The sequence below is a fragment of the Pongo abelii genome, chromosome 19 (assembly GCF_028885655.2).
Source record: "Pongo abelii isolate AG06213 chromosome 19, NHGRI_mPonAbe1-v2.0_pri, whole genome shotgun sequence".
NCBI lineage: Eukaryota > Metazoa > Chordata > Mammalia > Primates > Hominidae > Pongo > Pongo abelii.
In genome coordinates, this window is record NC_072004.2 from 26,016,756 (window position 1) to 26,031,053 (window position 14,298).

The 14,298-nt window shown below is 48.1% G+C and overlaps 1 protein-coding gene across 9 annotated transcripts in view; it reads left to right on the plus strand.

Moving 5' to 3' along the window:
- LOC129051277 (tensin-3-like) overlaps positions 1-14,298 on the plus strand; it is a 159,434-nt gene that overhangs the window by 74,631 nt on the left and 70,505 nt on the right. For all 9 annotated transcript variants that reach the window (XR_010138124.1, XR_010138123.1, XM_063718474.1 and 6 more), the window contains exon 4: positions 4,221-4,259. Coding sequence is in view for 7 of the 9 variants with exons in the window: in XM_063718474.1 (XP_063574544.1) it covers positions 4,221-4,259 (39 nt within the window). In the remaining 2 variants the exon portion in view is untranslated. The remainder of the gene's footprint in view (positions 1-4,220; positions 4,260-14,298) is intronic.

Sequence of the window (14,298 nt, forward strand, 5' to 3'; positions counted from 1 at the left end):
ACATACACAGAGTGGGGGCTTGCTGGCCTTATTGTGAGGGCTACAGAGAAAGACCTGCAGACAGGGCACTGTTCCGTTTTTATCCAGCTGATTCGAGTCCACACATTGGATGAGCCGTGGGCCTCCCCAGGAGTGTGCCTTGATACAGGGAACGCTGCCTGGTTTTTGTCTCATCCTCTCACACCCCTGCAGCTCACTTAGCATCATGTTACAGAGCAGGCAAAGCGCAAGGCCAGTGGGTGCCCATCTAGACTCCTGGCCATGCCACCGCACACATCCCAGCCATGCTGGCTGTGCACTGATGGGGCCAGGCGCAGCTCAGAGGCTTCTGGTTGGTGTCTGCAGGACAGTCTCAGGGGATGCAGTGCACCGGGACCCTCCCAGCCCTGCAGCGTTGGGTGGCTGCTCTCTCTGTAAGTCAGACTGGCATGTGAAGAACATAAGTGCTAAAGAAGTGTCAGCTTCTTCGTGCCGAGGAAGGCCAAGCCCACCTGGAGTTGGCCCCAACCCACAGTGCTTCCCTCTGTCCAGTGAAAACAGTGAAAGAACCCCACAGTGCCGGGGAATATGTGATCAGAGCTGGAGTTTGAGGTGAGGAGAGCAAGCAGGTGTGCCCCACTCCCTTACCTGGCTCCATCCACAGGAGATACCCTCCTGATGCATGGGAGGCAGAGCAGCCTGTAGATCAGTGGAGAGCTGTGTGCGCTCTGGCAGGGATGCAGCTCTGTGCACGGAAGCACTGTGCTTCTGCTTCTGCTAAGGCCGAAGAACTGCAAGTGACACCTGACTGTCCAGCAAATGCAGCTGATCGCACCGTCGCACAGTCCCCATAGGTTCCTTGGTGCTGAGCAGGCCGGTGTGAGCATCCCTAGCCTGGCCGCCTCATCCTGTGGTTCTGTCTGTGGTCAGCTTACCTGCCTTAGTATAAGGGAGGAAAAGTGTGACAGAAATACAGTCTCTTTTCAGGGACTTCCTGTCCTGGAATCTGGTTTTAGCCACGTTGAAGGAACAAGTGCCCTCTGTGTTCACTTGGTCATGGTTTTTACTAAATAAGATGTTTGTACTTATATAAATGATGAGTTTTCTCTTTATCAACAAGTGACTCTTTGCCTCTAGAATGTCCCTTTTTCTCTGGTTGGTGCTCCATGTGCATTTTTATTTGCAAATCCACTCCCACAAAAGGTCTTTCCTGAGACATTTTTGTCTGCATTTTCAGACAGTAGGGCCTGTGACCGATTCTCTTGGAAGAGAGAAGCAAGTTCAGTAGGATGTGAATGTGGAGGCTCAGGGCCAGGCTGCCTGCCATTTGCTCTGCAGAACCTGGGAGCTGCTCACTCCCCACTGTTCCCCAGCTCGCTTTCTTAAAAATGATTCATTTTATGCAGTTTCTATTACGTGAGCCATAAGCTCTGTGGGGTTGGGGACCAGTCTGCTTCATTTCCAAGTGAAGTCCTGGCAGGAGAAGGCTGTCAGTGAAAATGTGCGGGACAAGTGATGGATGGAGTTCGACAAGATTGGGCGTGCCAACTTATCGGGCGAGCCCGTTAGCCATATAAGCCGTGGATGGTCTGGGGCGAGATGGGATTCGGGCAGTCACGGCTTACAGAGCTCACCTCTCCTTTTCTGTAGGACACCCTGGGGCCAAGCCAGGTGGTGGGCAGTTATTGCACCCCATCTGGCCACAGAGGGATGTGGGAACACACAGACCTGGCTTCTGGACCAAATCCTTAAGTGGCTGCCATCTTTAAAACTCAGGTTTCTGACATTGCACAGGGCTTTTCTTTTCATTGTCTCAACAAATGTGTGCTTCCAGACAGTGAATTTAAAAAATGTATTATAGACTCTATTTTTAAGACAGTTTTAGATTTATACAAAAATTGGACACACTCAGGCCCGGCGTGGTGGCTCACACCTGTAATCCTAGTACTTTGGGAGGCCGAGGCGGGTGGATCATGAGGTCAGGAGATCGAGACCATCCTGGCTCACACAGTGAAACCCCATCTCTACTAAAAATACAAAAAATTAGCCAGGCATGGTGGCGGGTGTCTGTAGTCCCAGCTACTCGAGAGGCTGAGGCGGGAGAATGGCATGAACCTGGGAGGCGGAGCTTGCAGTGAGCCAAGATGGCGCGACTACACTCTAGCCTGGGTGACAGAGTGAGACTTCGTCTCAAAAAAAAAAAAAAAAAAAAAATTGGACACACTCTTCTTCCTCTTCATATATAAACATTTTCCATTCCTGCGGTACATTTGTTGCACTTGATTAGCCAATATTGATACAGTCTTAGTAACCAGAGCCCTTGGTTTACATTAGGATTCTCTCCTGGTGTTGTACATTCTGTGGGTTTAGACAAATGCAGAATGACATGCGTCCATCCTTATAGTATCAAGCAGAATAGCTTCATGACCCTAAAGAGTCTCTGTGCTCTGCCTGTTCCTCTCTCCCTCCTAATCCCTGGCTTTCACTGACCTTTTCACTGTCCCATAGTTTTGCCTTTTCCAGAATGTCACAGAGTTGAAATCATACAGTATGTGACCTTTTCAGAGTGGCTTCTTTCACTTAGTAATATGCATTTAAGTTTCCTCTTTTTGTTTTCCTGCCTTCATAGCTCATTTTTTTTTTCGTCATGCTTGACATGCCATTGCAGGAATGCTGGTAGTGAGTTTGAAAGGCAGGGGCCCTGATTCTTCGCACATTTCTTGCCTGCATGTCACATGTGGAGTGAGGCAACAAGATGCATGTGTGCATTGAGTAGATACTGTGCTCGGGCGGAGATAAGTCACACCGCTCTGTTAACCATGGGGTCTCCTTGTCCGGCTGTTTCCACCATCCTGTAAGGTTTTGCCTGTGACTCCTTCTGTTTCCAAAGCCGTTTTTGTTTTGTTTTGCTTTACGTTTATTTGTTTACTTATTCTCTCATCCATTCATCAAACTTTAAAGGGGCCCTGAGAGAGGATCCCTGCCCCAGACATCCATCTGAGTCAGAGCCATGGTGGAGTAATGATGTGTCCCAGACACAGGAACGGCCATGTGTCACATACTCCCTGAGGACTGGACTGCGTAAGATAAGCAAGAGGCTATAAATAGTTGTCCTGGTAAGGGCCAAGGTAACGCCGCCGCCCACCCCAAACCACAAGTACAATTAGTCAGATCTCTGAGATTCTCTACGATTCTCCTTCCTTTGCACATTTTCAGACAACTCTATGAGAAGGCAGGTGCCAGGGATCTGGAGGGGGTAGTGCCAGAAGAAAGCTAAGAAGTGAGGTCACTCACCAGGAACTGAATCCTGTTTGCTGGCGCCTGGCTCCTGAGCGGCCCCCCAGAGCAGCGCAATGCCTGTCTGGCTCCCTTAGCCCTTGACCTGTGCCACTCTTCTGAGCTCCTCACGTGCCATCTCTTAATTCTCACCGTGAACCTGCCTGGAAGGCACTGTTGTTACCTGCAGTTTTCAGATGTGGAAACTGAGGCACAGAGAGATTAAAGGCCAAGGTCTTGTGGCTAGTAAGTGGTGGAGATCCTGCCCAAGGTGAGGTCTTTGCCCTGCAGGACTGGTGGCTCCCTGTGCCTGTTACTAACTGCCTCTCCTGACTGTGTTTGAACCGCCTCGCCTTCGTTACTTTCTTTGTCTTTCCCAGGGAGCTCTCGGTCTTCAGAGACTATGGTGGAGTCAAAGTCTCCTCTCCCCGTCTCTTGTGCGGAATGGAATAACCACGTTGACATTGCCACATTCAGACTCTTCAGTTCTACTTGTAGAAATAGTTCTAGAAAAGGTGGCCCCTTGTGTAGAGAATGCATGCCCCTGGGTGAGGATGGGAGAAGTGGGGGCTTGAAGACCACCAGGCAGAGCCTTCCACCTCCTTCTCTGGGCCCTGCTCCCAAGCTCCCCAAGCACAGACCAACTCAGAGGTTTCCATCCTTGAGGTCTACCAGTTCTTTGTGAAAGTGGGGGCTAAATTTTGTATCTATGCGTGATTTGCATTTTTCTGGAAGGGGAGGCCCCATGGTTTCCATGACATTAGCAAAAAGGACAGGGACTTTCCAAAAGTGAACAAAACTCTGGACTCTCTTAACCCTAAATCTTGTCAGTCTTGATCTGCTACAGCTTTGTGGCCAGAGTGAGGTTAGAGACAGTTTCATGCCTTTGGGAGCCTGGCTTGATTATTATGCTAATTTTTTCCTGGAGAATCCATTTGCTTATCTGTTTCTTCTCTCTTTGAAAGGTGGTGATTCCCTGCGGTGTGCAAGTCCAACTGGAACAGGTAAGCCCTTTGCATTTCTTTGGCTCCATTGTTCCATCCTGTGGGACTAAGTCTTTTCTTGAAGCTGCGCCCTCTTTGGGGATCTTTTAGCTTCCTCTAAGATCCATGCCCTCCCTTTGACCCGTAGCTTGCATTCACAAGGCTCTCTCTGAGGACCTTTGACCATGCTGCACTGGCCATTTGCATGGTTTTTTAGAGAAGAGGATCCGCTGCGCCTTTGCGGGAGCTGCCTTTCTATCAGTAATAGTTACCTTCGGGGCGAATCTCCCTGAGCCGACTTTCCTTGGCTATAAAGTGAAGACAGCACAAGTCTGTTGTCTTAGTGATAAAAACCTGGACAGTGAGGGTGCCTGGGTCGCCAGGTGGCTGTGGACAATGTAGTGCAGTGGTTTGTAGACTGACATCCAGCTCTGACAAATACTGGGTGTGTGTGTGTGTTCAAATCAGATTGAAGGTAAACACAATAGCACTTTCTCTTTGGCTTGTGATTAGGCAAATTTAAATTGCTGTCTGCTTTTCAAATGCAGCTCCTTGGAAGGTCGTGGTACCTCCTGGTGTTTTCTTTGCTTCCACCCTTTGGAGCTGAGTGGGTGAAGCTTTGTTTCTGAGGGCTTATTAGCAGCTTGCAGGATAACTGAAAGGCTCACTGTGCCTAGACAGCAGGACACAGGACCCTCTTCTCTCACTGCAAGTCAGAAGCGACTCCCTGGGAGGCAAATGGGAAGCTGCCTCTTGCTGCTGGGGAAGTGTGTGCAGGTCTGGGCCTCCCCGGTGGGGTAAGGAAACAGGTGCACCCTGTGGTTCCTCCTGGGCATCTGTCAGGTGTGTTGTTCCCTGTACTTCTCAAGTAGGGCAGGGCTTTCTGCCCTTGACTCCCCCTAGCTTCACCATACACAGAATCTGGGGTGTTCTGCCGGAGATTTGGCAGTCTTTCTGGGTTGTGAGCCTGGTGGCCTCCAGACATGGAACTGGCTAACTGGCTCTATCTTGTGGTGCAGTAGGACATCCTTCCCTAGGCTCGGCCAGCGGCGCCCGTGTGGCAGCTTCCCTGCTTTGATGAAGTCAAGATCAGATCCTGGCTCCAGTGGCTGGGCCTTGCCCTTGCCCCCTGCCCACCTGAGCCTTGGTTTCCTCCTTTACCCAGTGGGTGTGGGGGTGGCTCTCTAACCTCATCACTTGAGTGGCCGGGCCATGCCCTCGCCCCTGCCCAGCTGAGCCTCGGTTTTCTCCTTTATGCAATGGCCATAGAGGTGCTCTCTAACCTAGCTGCAGATGAGAGAAGAGGGACTACGGGGTCAGGCCTGTCACAGAAGCCTGGCCACAGGTGGGGTGCCCTTATTATGCTCCTTTTAATGCTGTCGTGTGGTGTGGTCTCTTTGCTTATGGAAGAGCAAAGTATGCATTTGAGGTCATAGGAACTTTAAAAAAAAATCTCACCCAGAAACCTAAAATATTGACAAACTGTGAGAAACATGTTGCAGCATCAAGAGCTGAGGCCATCCGGGGCGGGCGCCTGCCTGGCCGTCCTTGCTGGCCTCAGCCGTGTCCCCAGGCCTGTGGTCCACTCTCACTCCATTCCTTCTGTGGCACTCACCGCCGACAAGGGGGTGGAGGAGTAGGGGGCGTGGGGGGACTTGGGGGCATGTGTTTGTAGTTGGTTTTGACAGGCTGCGGTTTGTGACTGATTTCCTCAGGCTTGTCATAGGCCCCAGGAGCCAGGGGCTGAGTAACTGGGATTATATGCATGTGCCACCACGCCTGGATGATTTTTGTATTTTTAGTAGAGACGGGGTTTCATCATGTTGGCCAGGCTGGTCTCAAACTCCTGACCTCAGGTAATTCTGCCTAACTCCTAAAGTGCTGGGATTACAAGTGTGAGCCACCATGCCCGGCCTAATTTTTGTATTTTTAGTAAAGATGGGGTTTCACTGTGTTAGCCAGGCTGGTCTTGAACTCCTGATCTCAAGTGATCTGCCTGCCTCAGCCTCTCAAAGTGCTGATTTTTTTTTTTAAATGTCTGCAGTTGGAGAGAAGTTGGCATGTGACAAGGAGGCGTTACAGATTCCAGGTCAGAGGAGGCATTTGATTGGTGCATTATTTATATTACCTGAGTGTATTTTACCTGCAAAAGGGATACTCATGTAGAAAACCACACACAACAACATCTCCAACCTACATCCACTTGCGGGACAGCCAGCGTGCTGTGGGAGGGAGCTGACTTGGTCCAGGAGCCAAGGTCTAGGCTCAGGCCTCTCCCGTTATATATGGCCTTGTTTTCTAACCTGTTTTCTTATCTTCAAATATGGGGGTTGCTTGGCTATGAATCTGTGGTCTCCTGTGGCTCAATTGTCCTGTTTTAGAGAAGCAGGTGCCATGGCGGTTTCCTCAGGTCACTGAAGGCATCTTGAGCTTTTTGGGCAGAAACTTGACTCATACTGTGTGTTGCTGGGGACTCAAGTCTGGGTGTCAGTCTGCCAGCATCAGGGCAACTGTTGGCTTCAAAATCTGAAACTTCATGGGCTCCTGGTCCTCATAGCTGCTGTGATAATTGTCTCATTCTCATAACAAGAAACTCATAACAAGTTTCTTTTGTGCACTTTCCCGAGAGTATCAGGAAACAATTTTTGTTAAAAAATTAAAAAAAAGTCCTCCTGGAAACCTTGTCATATTTGGAGGCTCAATTGTAAAGAAAGAATAAGGAGAAACATGTTTAATTGGATGAGTATTTTCTGCTTTAGTGGGAAGTTTTTCTCTATTTAACTAACACTTCGTTTCCCAGCATGATGACCACTAGCACTCCCCATCCCGTCCTCTCTGGCCCTCTGGCCCTCAGGCCCCGGGGTAGCCCCATGGCCTGTCTTTCCAGAAATTATAGAATTTGAAGAGAACCTGGGGTCATGGAAGATGAGGGACTTCACAGGGGCAGGCTGTGCTTGCATCCAGGTTGTAATAGCTGTTAGCTTTGTACTTCGGACACATATGTAATTTTCTAACGTATGCAACAGACTTTCAAAAGTACTACTTACACCATCACCACCACCATCATCACCACCATTACCACGGTCATCACCACAGCACTCACTAGTTAGTTACCTTTGGGGGATGCTAGGGAACCAACTCATTCTGATTTGGTAAATAAAGAGAAGCAATAGAGCATTTAACCTTTGGGAACTGTTCTTTGGAGTTTCCAAATAAAGGAAGAGGGAAAGTTGTATTGAAAGAGGAATTCCAGCTAATAAACCTTGAAAATGTGATAGGGTTAACATAGTGCCCTTTCCAAACTCCTAATAAATGACTGTCTGGCTCTAGGCTCTGGTCCTCTGTAACCTGCACTATCACAAAAGGGGAGTTAGACCACGGGTCATAGGGTTGTAAGCCTCCTTGCAGGAAGTACACGGCTGAGTCCTCACCCTAGCCAAGTCCTCACCAGAATCAAACCAGAATCAGATACAGCCTCAGATCCATCTGCAACTGACAGGAAGTCCAGGGGCCAGGACATCTGTGAAGCCGTACTGCAGGGCTCAGCGAAATCCAGGGCAGAGGGAATTCTACTGTGTAGAAACAACCCCAGTCTTTTTCAAATACATTGCAAAAAGAGGAGAAAGAAAAAGGAACTGGGTCGGGTGCTGTGGCTCACGCCTGTAATCCCAGCACTTTGGGAGGCCGAGGCAGGTGGATCATTTGAGGTCAGGAGACCAGCCTGGCCAACATGGTGAAACCCCGTCTCTACTAAAAATACAAAAATTAGCTGGTCTTGGTGGTGCGCGTCTGTGATCCCAGCTACTTGGGAGACTGAGGCAGGAGAATGGCTTGAACCCAGGAGGCAGAGATTGCAGTGAGCTGAGATTGTACCACTGCACTCCAGCCTGGGCGACAGAGACTCCGTATCAAAATAAAAAAGAAAGGAACTGAAGTGACATATTAAATAAACATCGTAAGACTTTATTCAGACTATAACTTAGACTATAAAAATAAATCCAGACAACCCCAAAACACTTATGGCAGAGAAATTTGAACATGAATTAGATATTTTAAGGAATTATTCTTCACAATTCTGGCAGTTTGTTCTACATTTTAAAATGTTCTTGACTTTCATTTTTTTAAAATTATTATTTATTTATTTATTTATTTTTAGGTGGAGTTTCGCTCTTGTTGCCCAGGCTGGAGGGCAATGGTGTGATCTCGGCTCACAGCAACCTCCGCCTCTTGGGTTCAAGCGATTCTCCTGCCTCAGCCTCCTGAGTAGCTGGGATTACAGGCATGCACCACCACACCCAGCTAGTTTTGTATTTTTAGTAGAGATGGGGTTTCTCCATGTTGGCCAGGCTTGTCTCGAACTCCTGACCTCAGGTGATCCTCCCACCTCAGCCTCCCAAAGTGCTGGGATTACAGACATGAGCCATTGTGCCCGGCTTGACTTTTAAAGATATGTACTGAGATATTTATGGATGAAGTGATGTGATATCTAGGGTTAGCTTTAAGTGGCACAGTTGGGTGGGGGGTGTTGGTGTATGGATGCAGTTCATCTGGGGACAAGTTGGTGACTGGAAACAAAGTGGTGGGACCTGGGGCTCCTGATCCATATGTCTCTACTTCACAGGAGCATTGTGCAGGGCGCAGATGATGTGTTCAGGCACAGAGCTCAGGCTGGCTGGTCACTGTTTTTATCACATGACACACCAATGTTTTCCAAGCCAGCGTCCTTTCCCCATCTTGCAGTTAACTTCCATGACCTAATGGCTTATGACTTTCCCACAAGTCTCGTGTGTGGCATTGAGCCGTTGACATCTGGGTGATATCCCCTCAGCAGTGCTACAATGTGTCTTATTTGATGAAATGTTTCACTGAAAACCCACTGGGTTTGTCGACACATGGCGCAGAGTTCACAGGCTGCTTTGTAAAATAGTAACACTTGCTTTGTAAAGCCTCTAAAGAAATCATTCTGAATAAAGGGTTGTTTCACACTAGCCAGGTACATTTTTACTTTTTTTCCCCTGGGAAAATCGTACAAGTCACTCACCGGGGAGATCAGCCTTGATAGGTTTTGTGCATGGAAGGAAATAGGGCCAAGGCGCAGGCATCCAGTGAGCACAGATTGTGATTCAAGAGAGCGAAGCACTTTGGAAAATTAGGGGAGTTAAACATGGACTTGGACTTGTATGAGGTCCTGAGCTCCCCACCATTGGTGCCATTTAAGAAGTGGCTGGAAGTTATGTTGCCGTATTCCTTCTTAGGGTGATTGGGAGACTGAGTGCGAATGATGGCAGAGGATGCAGTAATGTAGCCCGCATTGTACGTGGTGACAAGGTCGTTAGTATAAACCACACTGATGTACAAATATTTTAGGTCAGTGGATCACAGAGTGTCATCTAAGACCAGCAGCATCAACATAAACCTGGGAATTTAGAAATACAAACTCTTTGTGCCCACTCAGACCTGTTGAATCAGAAATTCTGGGATACGATCCCTAAATCTCTCTCCTAATGTGCCCTCCTGCTGGTTCTGATGCAAGCTGAAGTTTGTTCAGCCTGTTCTAGGAGATGACTTGCTGGGGTGGGGCTGCCACCCGGGACCACCTTGAGCAATCCTGGAGGTGTTGAGGGTGCTCGGGGCATAGGGTTACTGAGAACTCGGAAGCCTCTGGGGTTTGGGTGACCTGACGTTTATGATTTCCTTCCATCTGGGAAACTTGCATTCTCTGATGCCTTTCTCCTTTCCATCCCGGGCAGATGACTATTGGCTTCTGTCATACGTGCTCCAGAAAATATTCTGATGCCAGATTCCTCAATGTGTTTGCCTAGAAAATACTTTAAGCTTCTCAAGGCAAGGCATTGCCAAATCAATAGAAGTCCTCAGGTAGGGAACATAAATCTGGAAGAGAAATGCACGTCTTTAGAAGGCATCCGCAGCATGAACTTGCCACCCTGGAGCTTCCTTGTCAGGAGGAAGGATTCCTCGAAGGCTTTGCTTTCTGTAGCAGCATGAGGCATCCTAAGAATAAAGAAGTAGAGTCAGGTAGATAAAAATTATGGGTGGACTAGGCTGTGATTATGGCCCTTTTAATAATCTTAGAGTAACAGTGTATTAAGTAGGGGCATTAGAATTAGAAACTGGCAAGTTTCTAGCAATTTTAAATCTACAAATTTAAAGATTAAATTATAGTTGATTTTCATTGCTTGTGGATTCCATATTTGCAAATTAGCCTCCTGGATACAATTTATTTGTAACCTCAAAATCAATACCAAGGACAATTTTGTGATCATTTGAAGACATGAGCAAAAAGACTCAAAATTCGGGTTGTCCACCTGCATGTTCCCGTCTGACACTGAAAAAGCAAAACTCTTCCTTGTTTGAACTCGTACTGCAGACAGGCATCCTTTCCACAGTCTATTTAGTGCCACATTTCCCCCTTTTTTGTGCTTCTGTTGTTGATTATGCTGTTTAAAATGCAAGTGCATTGCTGATGTGATGTCCATTGTCCCTAAGCACAAGAGGACTGTCCTGTGCCTGCTGGAGAAAGCACATGTGTTAGACAGTCCTTCCTTCAGGTGTGAGTTACAGCACCAATGGCTGAGAGTTTCATGTTAATGAATCCACAGTATTTATTAAATTAGGGTCTCTCTTTGTCACTCAGGCCAGAGTGCTGTGGCATGATCTCTGTTCACTGCAACCTCTGCCTCCCAGGTTCAAGCAATTCTCATGCCCCAGCTTCCCGAGTAACTGGGATTACAGGCATGCACGACCACTCCCGACAATTTTTCCATTTTTAGTAGAGACGAGGTTTCACCACATTGGCCAGGCTGGTCTGGAACTCCTGACCTCAGGTGATCCACCCGCCTAGGCCTCTCAAAGTGCTGAGATTACAGGTGTGAGCCACTGCACCCGGCCAAGGTTACGCGTTGAATCGGTTGGTGAAAATGCTGTGACTAGAGCTCGAAGGACCCTAACCCTGTATTTCTCCTAGAGACAGAAGCTCAGTGTTGGTCAAATCAGTGTTTGCAACGACTTTATAGAACACGACTACCTGCAATAACGAAAATCAACTGTAATTGATTAGGGTCCATAGTAGGACAGCCCCACTGTCAGGTTTTCACTTAATGGTTCTTTCCCTGAGCTTACTATCTGAGAGAACAGATCCAAGCCCACTTTCTGGCCGCCTTCTGTGAACCTATGATAGGCAATTTGCTTACAAACTGGAGAGGCAGGGAGAAGAGAGGCACAGTGGGGAGGAATCAGGGCAGAGGGCTAACTATTCTTGGCTGTGGAGTTCTAGGGAGGTAGGAAAGTCGGTGGTCTCTCGTGGTGGAGTGAAAGCTAAGACAGACCTGGCCTGTGTCCTAGCACTCCCCTCGCTGCAAATGGCCTCAGGTGGCCAAGCCTGGTCCTGGGTTTGAACTAGATGAAGTGACAACCTGACAATGGGGCTGTCTTACTATGGACCCCTAGTCAATACCTAATCAATTACAGTAGATTCTCATTATTGGTGGTAGTCGTGTTCGATAAAGTTGCTGCAAACACTGATTTAGCCAACACTGAGCTTCTGTCTCCAGGAGAAATAAAGGGTAGGGTCCTGCGAGCTCTAGTCACAGTGTTTTCACCAACTGATCAACACATAACCTCGGCCAGGTGCAGTGGCTTATGCCTGTTTGAAAGTGGGGATGATAAGGGTTCCTTGCTCAGCAGGCTGCTACAAGGATGGAGAGAGAATACAAGCAAATCATGTTGCATTATGTCAGGAATAGAGTGGATGTGGAATAACTTGCTGTGACAATGATCGTTACTGGTATTAATACAGGGGCAAAGAGGAGGGTAATTGCTGCTTGCATGTCACTTACTATGCATTTGGCTTCACATCCAGGCAGAACCTCTCATTTAAAGGGATCAGAATTTATAAGTGATTATTGAACTGAAATATCAGTTAACTTGCAGAATCCTGAACTTTTCACTTTAGCATTCCATTGTGTCTGAAAACTGGTAAAAGTAGCCACCTGTCTTTGACGTACCATCCCACCCTGTCTTTGAGTTCTCTCCAGGGTCTGGGGTTCCCTGTCCTGTTTTTACATAGTGTACATCTACAATGAGCCATTGAAATTTCCCATTTGGGGTTCCTCAGAGTGTAAGAAAGCTTAAAGATACTTAGGAATAATCGGAGCATAGAAATCCTCTGGACTCTGCCCCAGCTGCCTTACAGAAACTTGATGAGTTTTACTGACTGCCTCACGCCAGGCTCTCAAAAACCTCAGTGTTTGCAGCAGTAACAAATCCTTTTTTGCTCACATTTCATTGATTTCTGCAGTATTTTATTAAACTCTGCAATTACAATAACTGGTACAACCGGCATTTGTAGGGTTGGGAGCAGACGCAGTGGTCATTTGGTCAGCTTTTGAGTTGACAGAAGAAACACAGTGCGGGACTGCAGAGCCCAGCCTGCTGGCTCCAGGCATGCAGTGGGCATGCAGTGCCCGGCTCCTCAGTAGTAATAATGATGTTCCTGGACAGGGGTGATGAGGAAGGCCCTGGGCCCCTTCGGTCTTCATCTAGTTCCTACTTCTGCACTGCTAGAGTCTTGGCTGACTGAGCCCCTCAGTGGGAGCGGGGACAGCCAATTCTCTAGTGCTCCATTGTGGAGCCCAGCCAGCTGGCTCAGGCCATGCATTCCATATTGTCTCACAGAACGAACAGGGAGACAGCAGATCCATGGCTGGTGGGAAGCCTGTAGAGGTGGTTTTGGAGTGACCTCATTTATGTGGTTCTTGGAGGGCAACATGCAGTTTCATTCTAAGCAGTAAGCAGAAAAGACTCACACGTGAATGTGGCTTTGCTCAGCCTGGTTCAGCTTCCAATGTACTTATTTCTCGACATACAGCACTTAATGCAGGGCTCACTGTCTTATGTTTACACCTGCCTGTGTCCCCTCATCTCACCGTAAGCTTCCCAAAGGCGGGAATATTCTCTTTCCCGTTTTTTTTCAACTCCAGCATTTTCAGTGAGGCTGGACACATTCTAACAGCTGGAAAATAAATTTTGAAGTTAATTGCTCAATAAACTTATTTTCTCATGGCGGGATCTATAGATCTGTAATATTAAGTTATATGATGCACATAAAACCTCTCTGGTTTAGAGCACATCCTCCTTCAGCTTTATTGGAAGTTACTAGGTAGAGGAAGCGCCGAAAGTAGTTGGATATCTTGTGTCTTGATGCTCCTGCTGTTCCTCCTCCTTCAATATTTTGGCACGTCCATCAAATTGTCCAATCTTCCTAGTTACGTTAACCAGTTTAACTTACTGGATTGTTTTCCCCACTGCCTCTCCCTTTTATTTAACACATTCAGAAGGAGGAGGCAATGTTTCCACTTGTGGCTAGGGGCCATTCCGGCCCCACACCTTACGCCACTCCTTGCTTTATTGCTGCTGTTCACAGTCAGCCTGGCTTCCTGCCGAGAGAGCGTGAAGTGAGGGGAGCGCAGGGTGGCAGGTGAGCATCTCCAGGCCACCTGCCCATCCTGGGAGCTGAAGGTTGCTCCTGGCAGCAGCATTTCCCAAACACCCACAAGACATCTCAGAGCTTTCAGATGGCGTCTTAGTCAGCTTAGGCTGCCAAGACAAAGCACCACCGTGTGGGGTGGCTGCAGCAATGGGTGGTTATCACCCTCAGTCCTGGAGGCTGGAAGGCTGAAATGAGGGTGTCTGCAGGGTTGGATTCTCCTGAGAGCTTTCTCATTGGCTTGTAGGTGGCTATTTTCTCCCTGTGCCCTCACATGGCTGCCCCTCTATGTGTGTCTGTGTCCTAATCTCCTCTTCTTTTTTTTTTTTTTTGAGACGGACTCTCGTTCTGTCACCCGGGCTGGAGTGCAGTGGTGCGATCTTGGCTCACTGCAAGCTCCGCCTCCCAGGTTCACACCATTCTCCTGCCTCAGCCTCCCGAGTAGCTGGGACTACAGGCGCCCACCACCATGCACGGCTAATTTTTTGTATTTTTAGTAGAGACGGGGTTTCACCGCGTTAGCCAGGATAATCTCTTCTTTTTATAAAGACATCA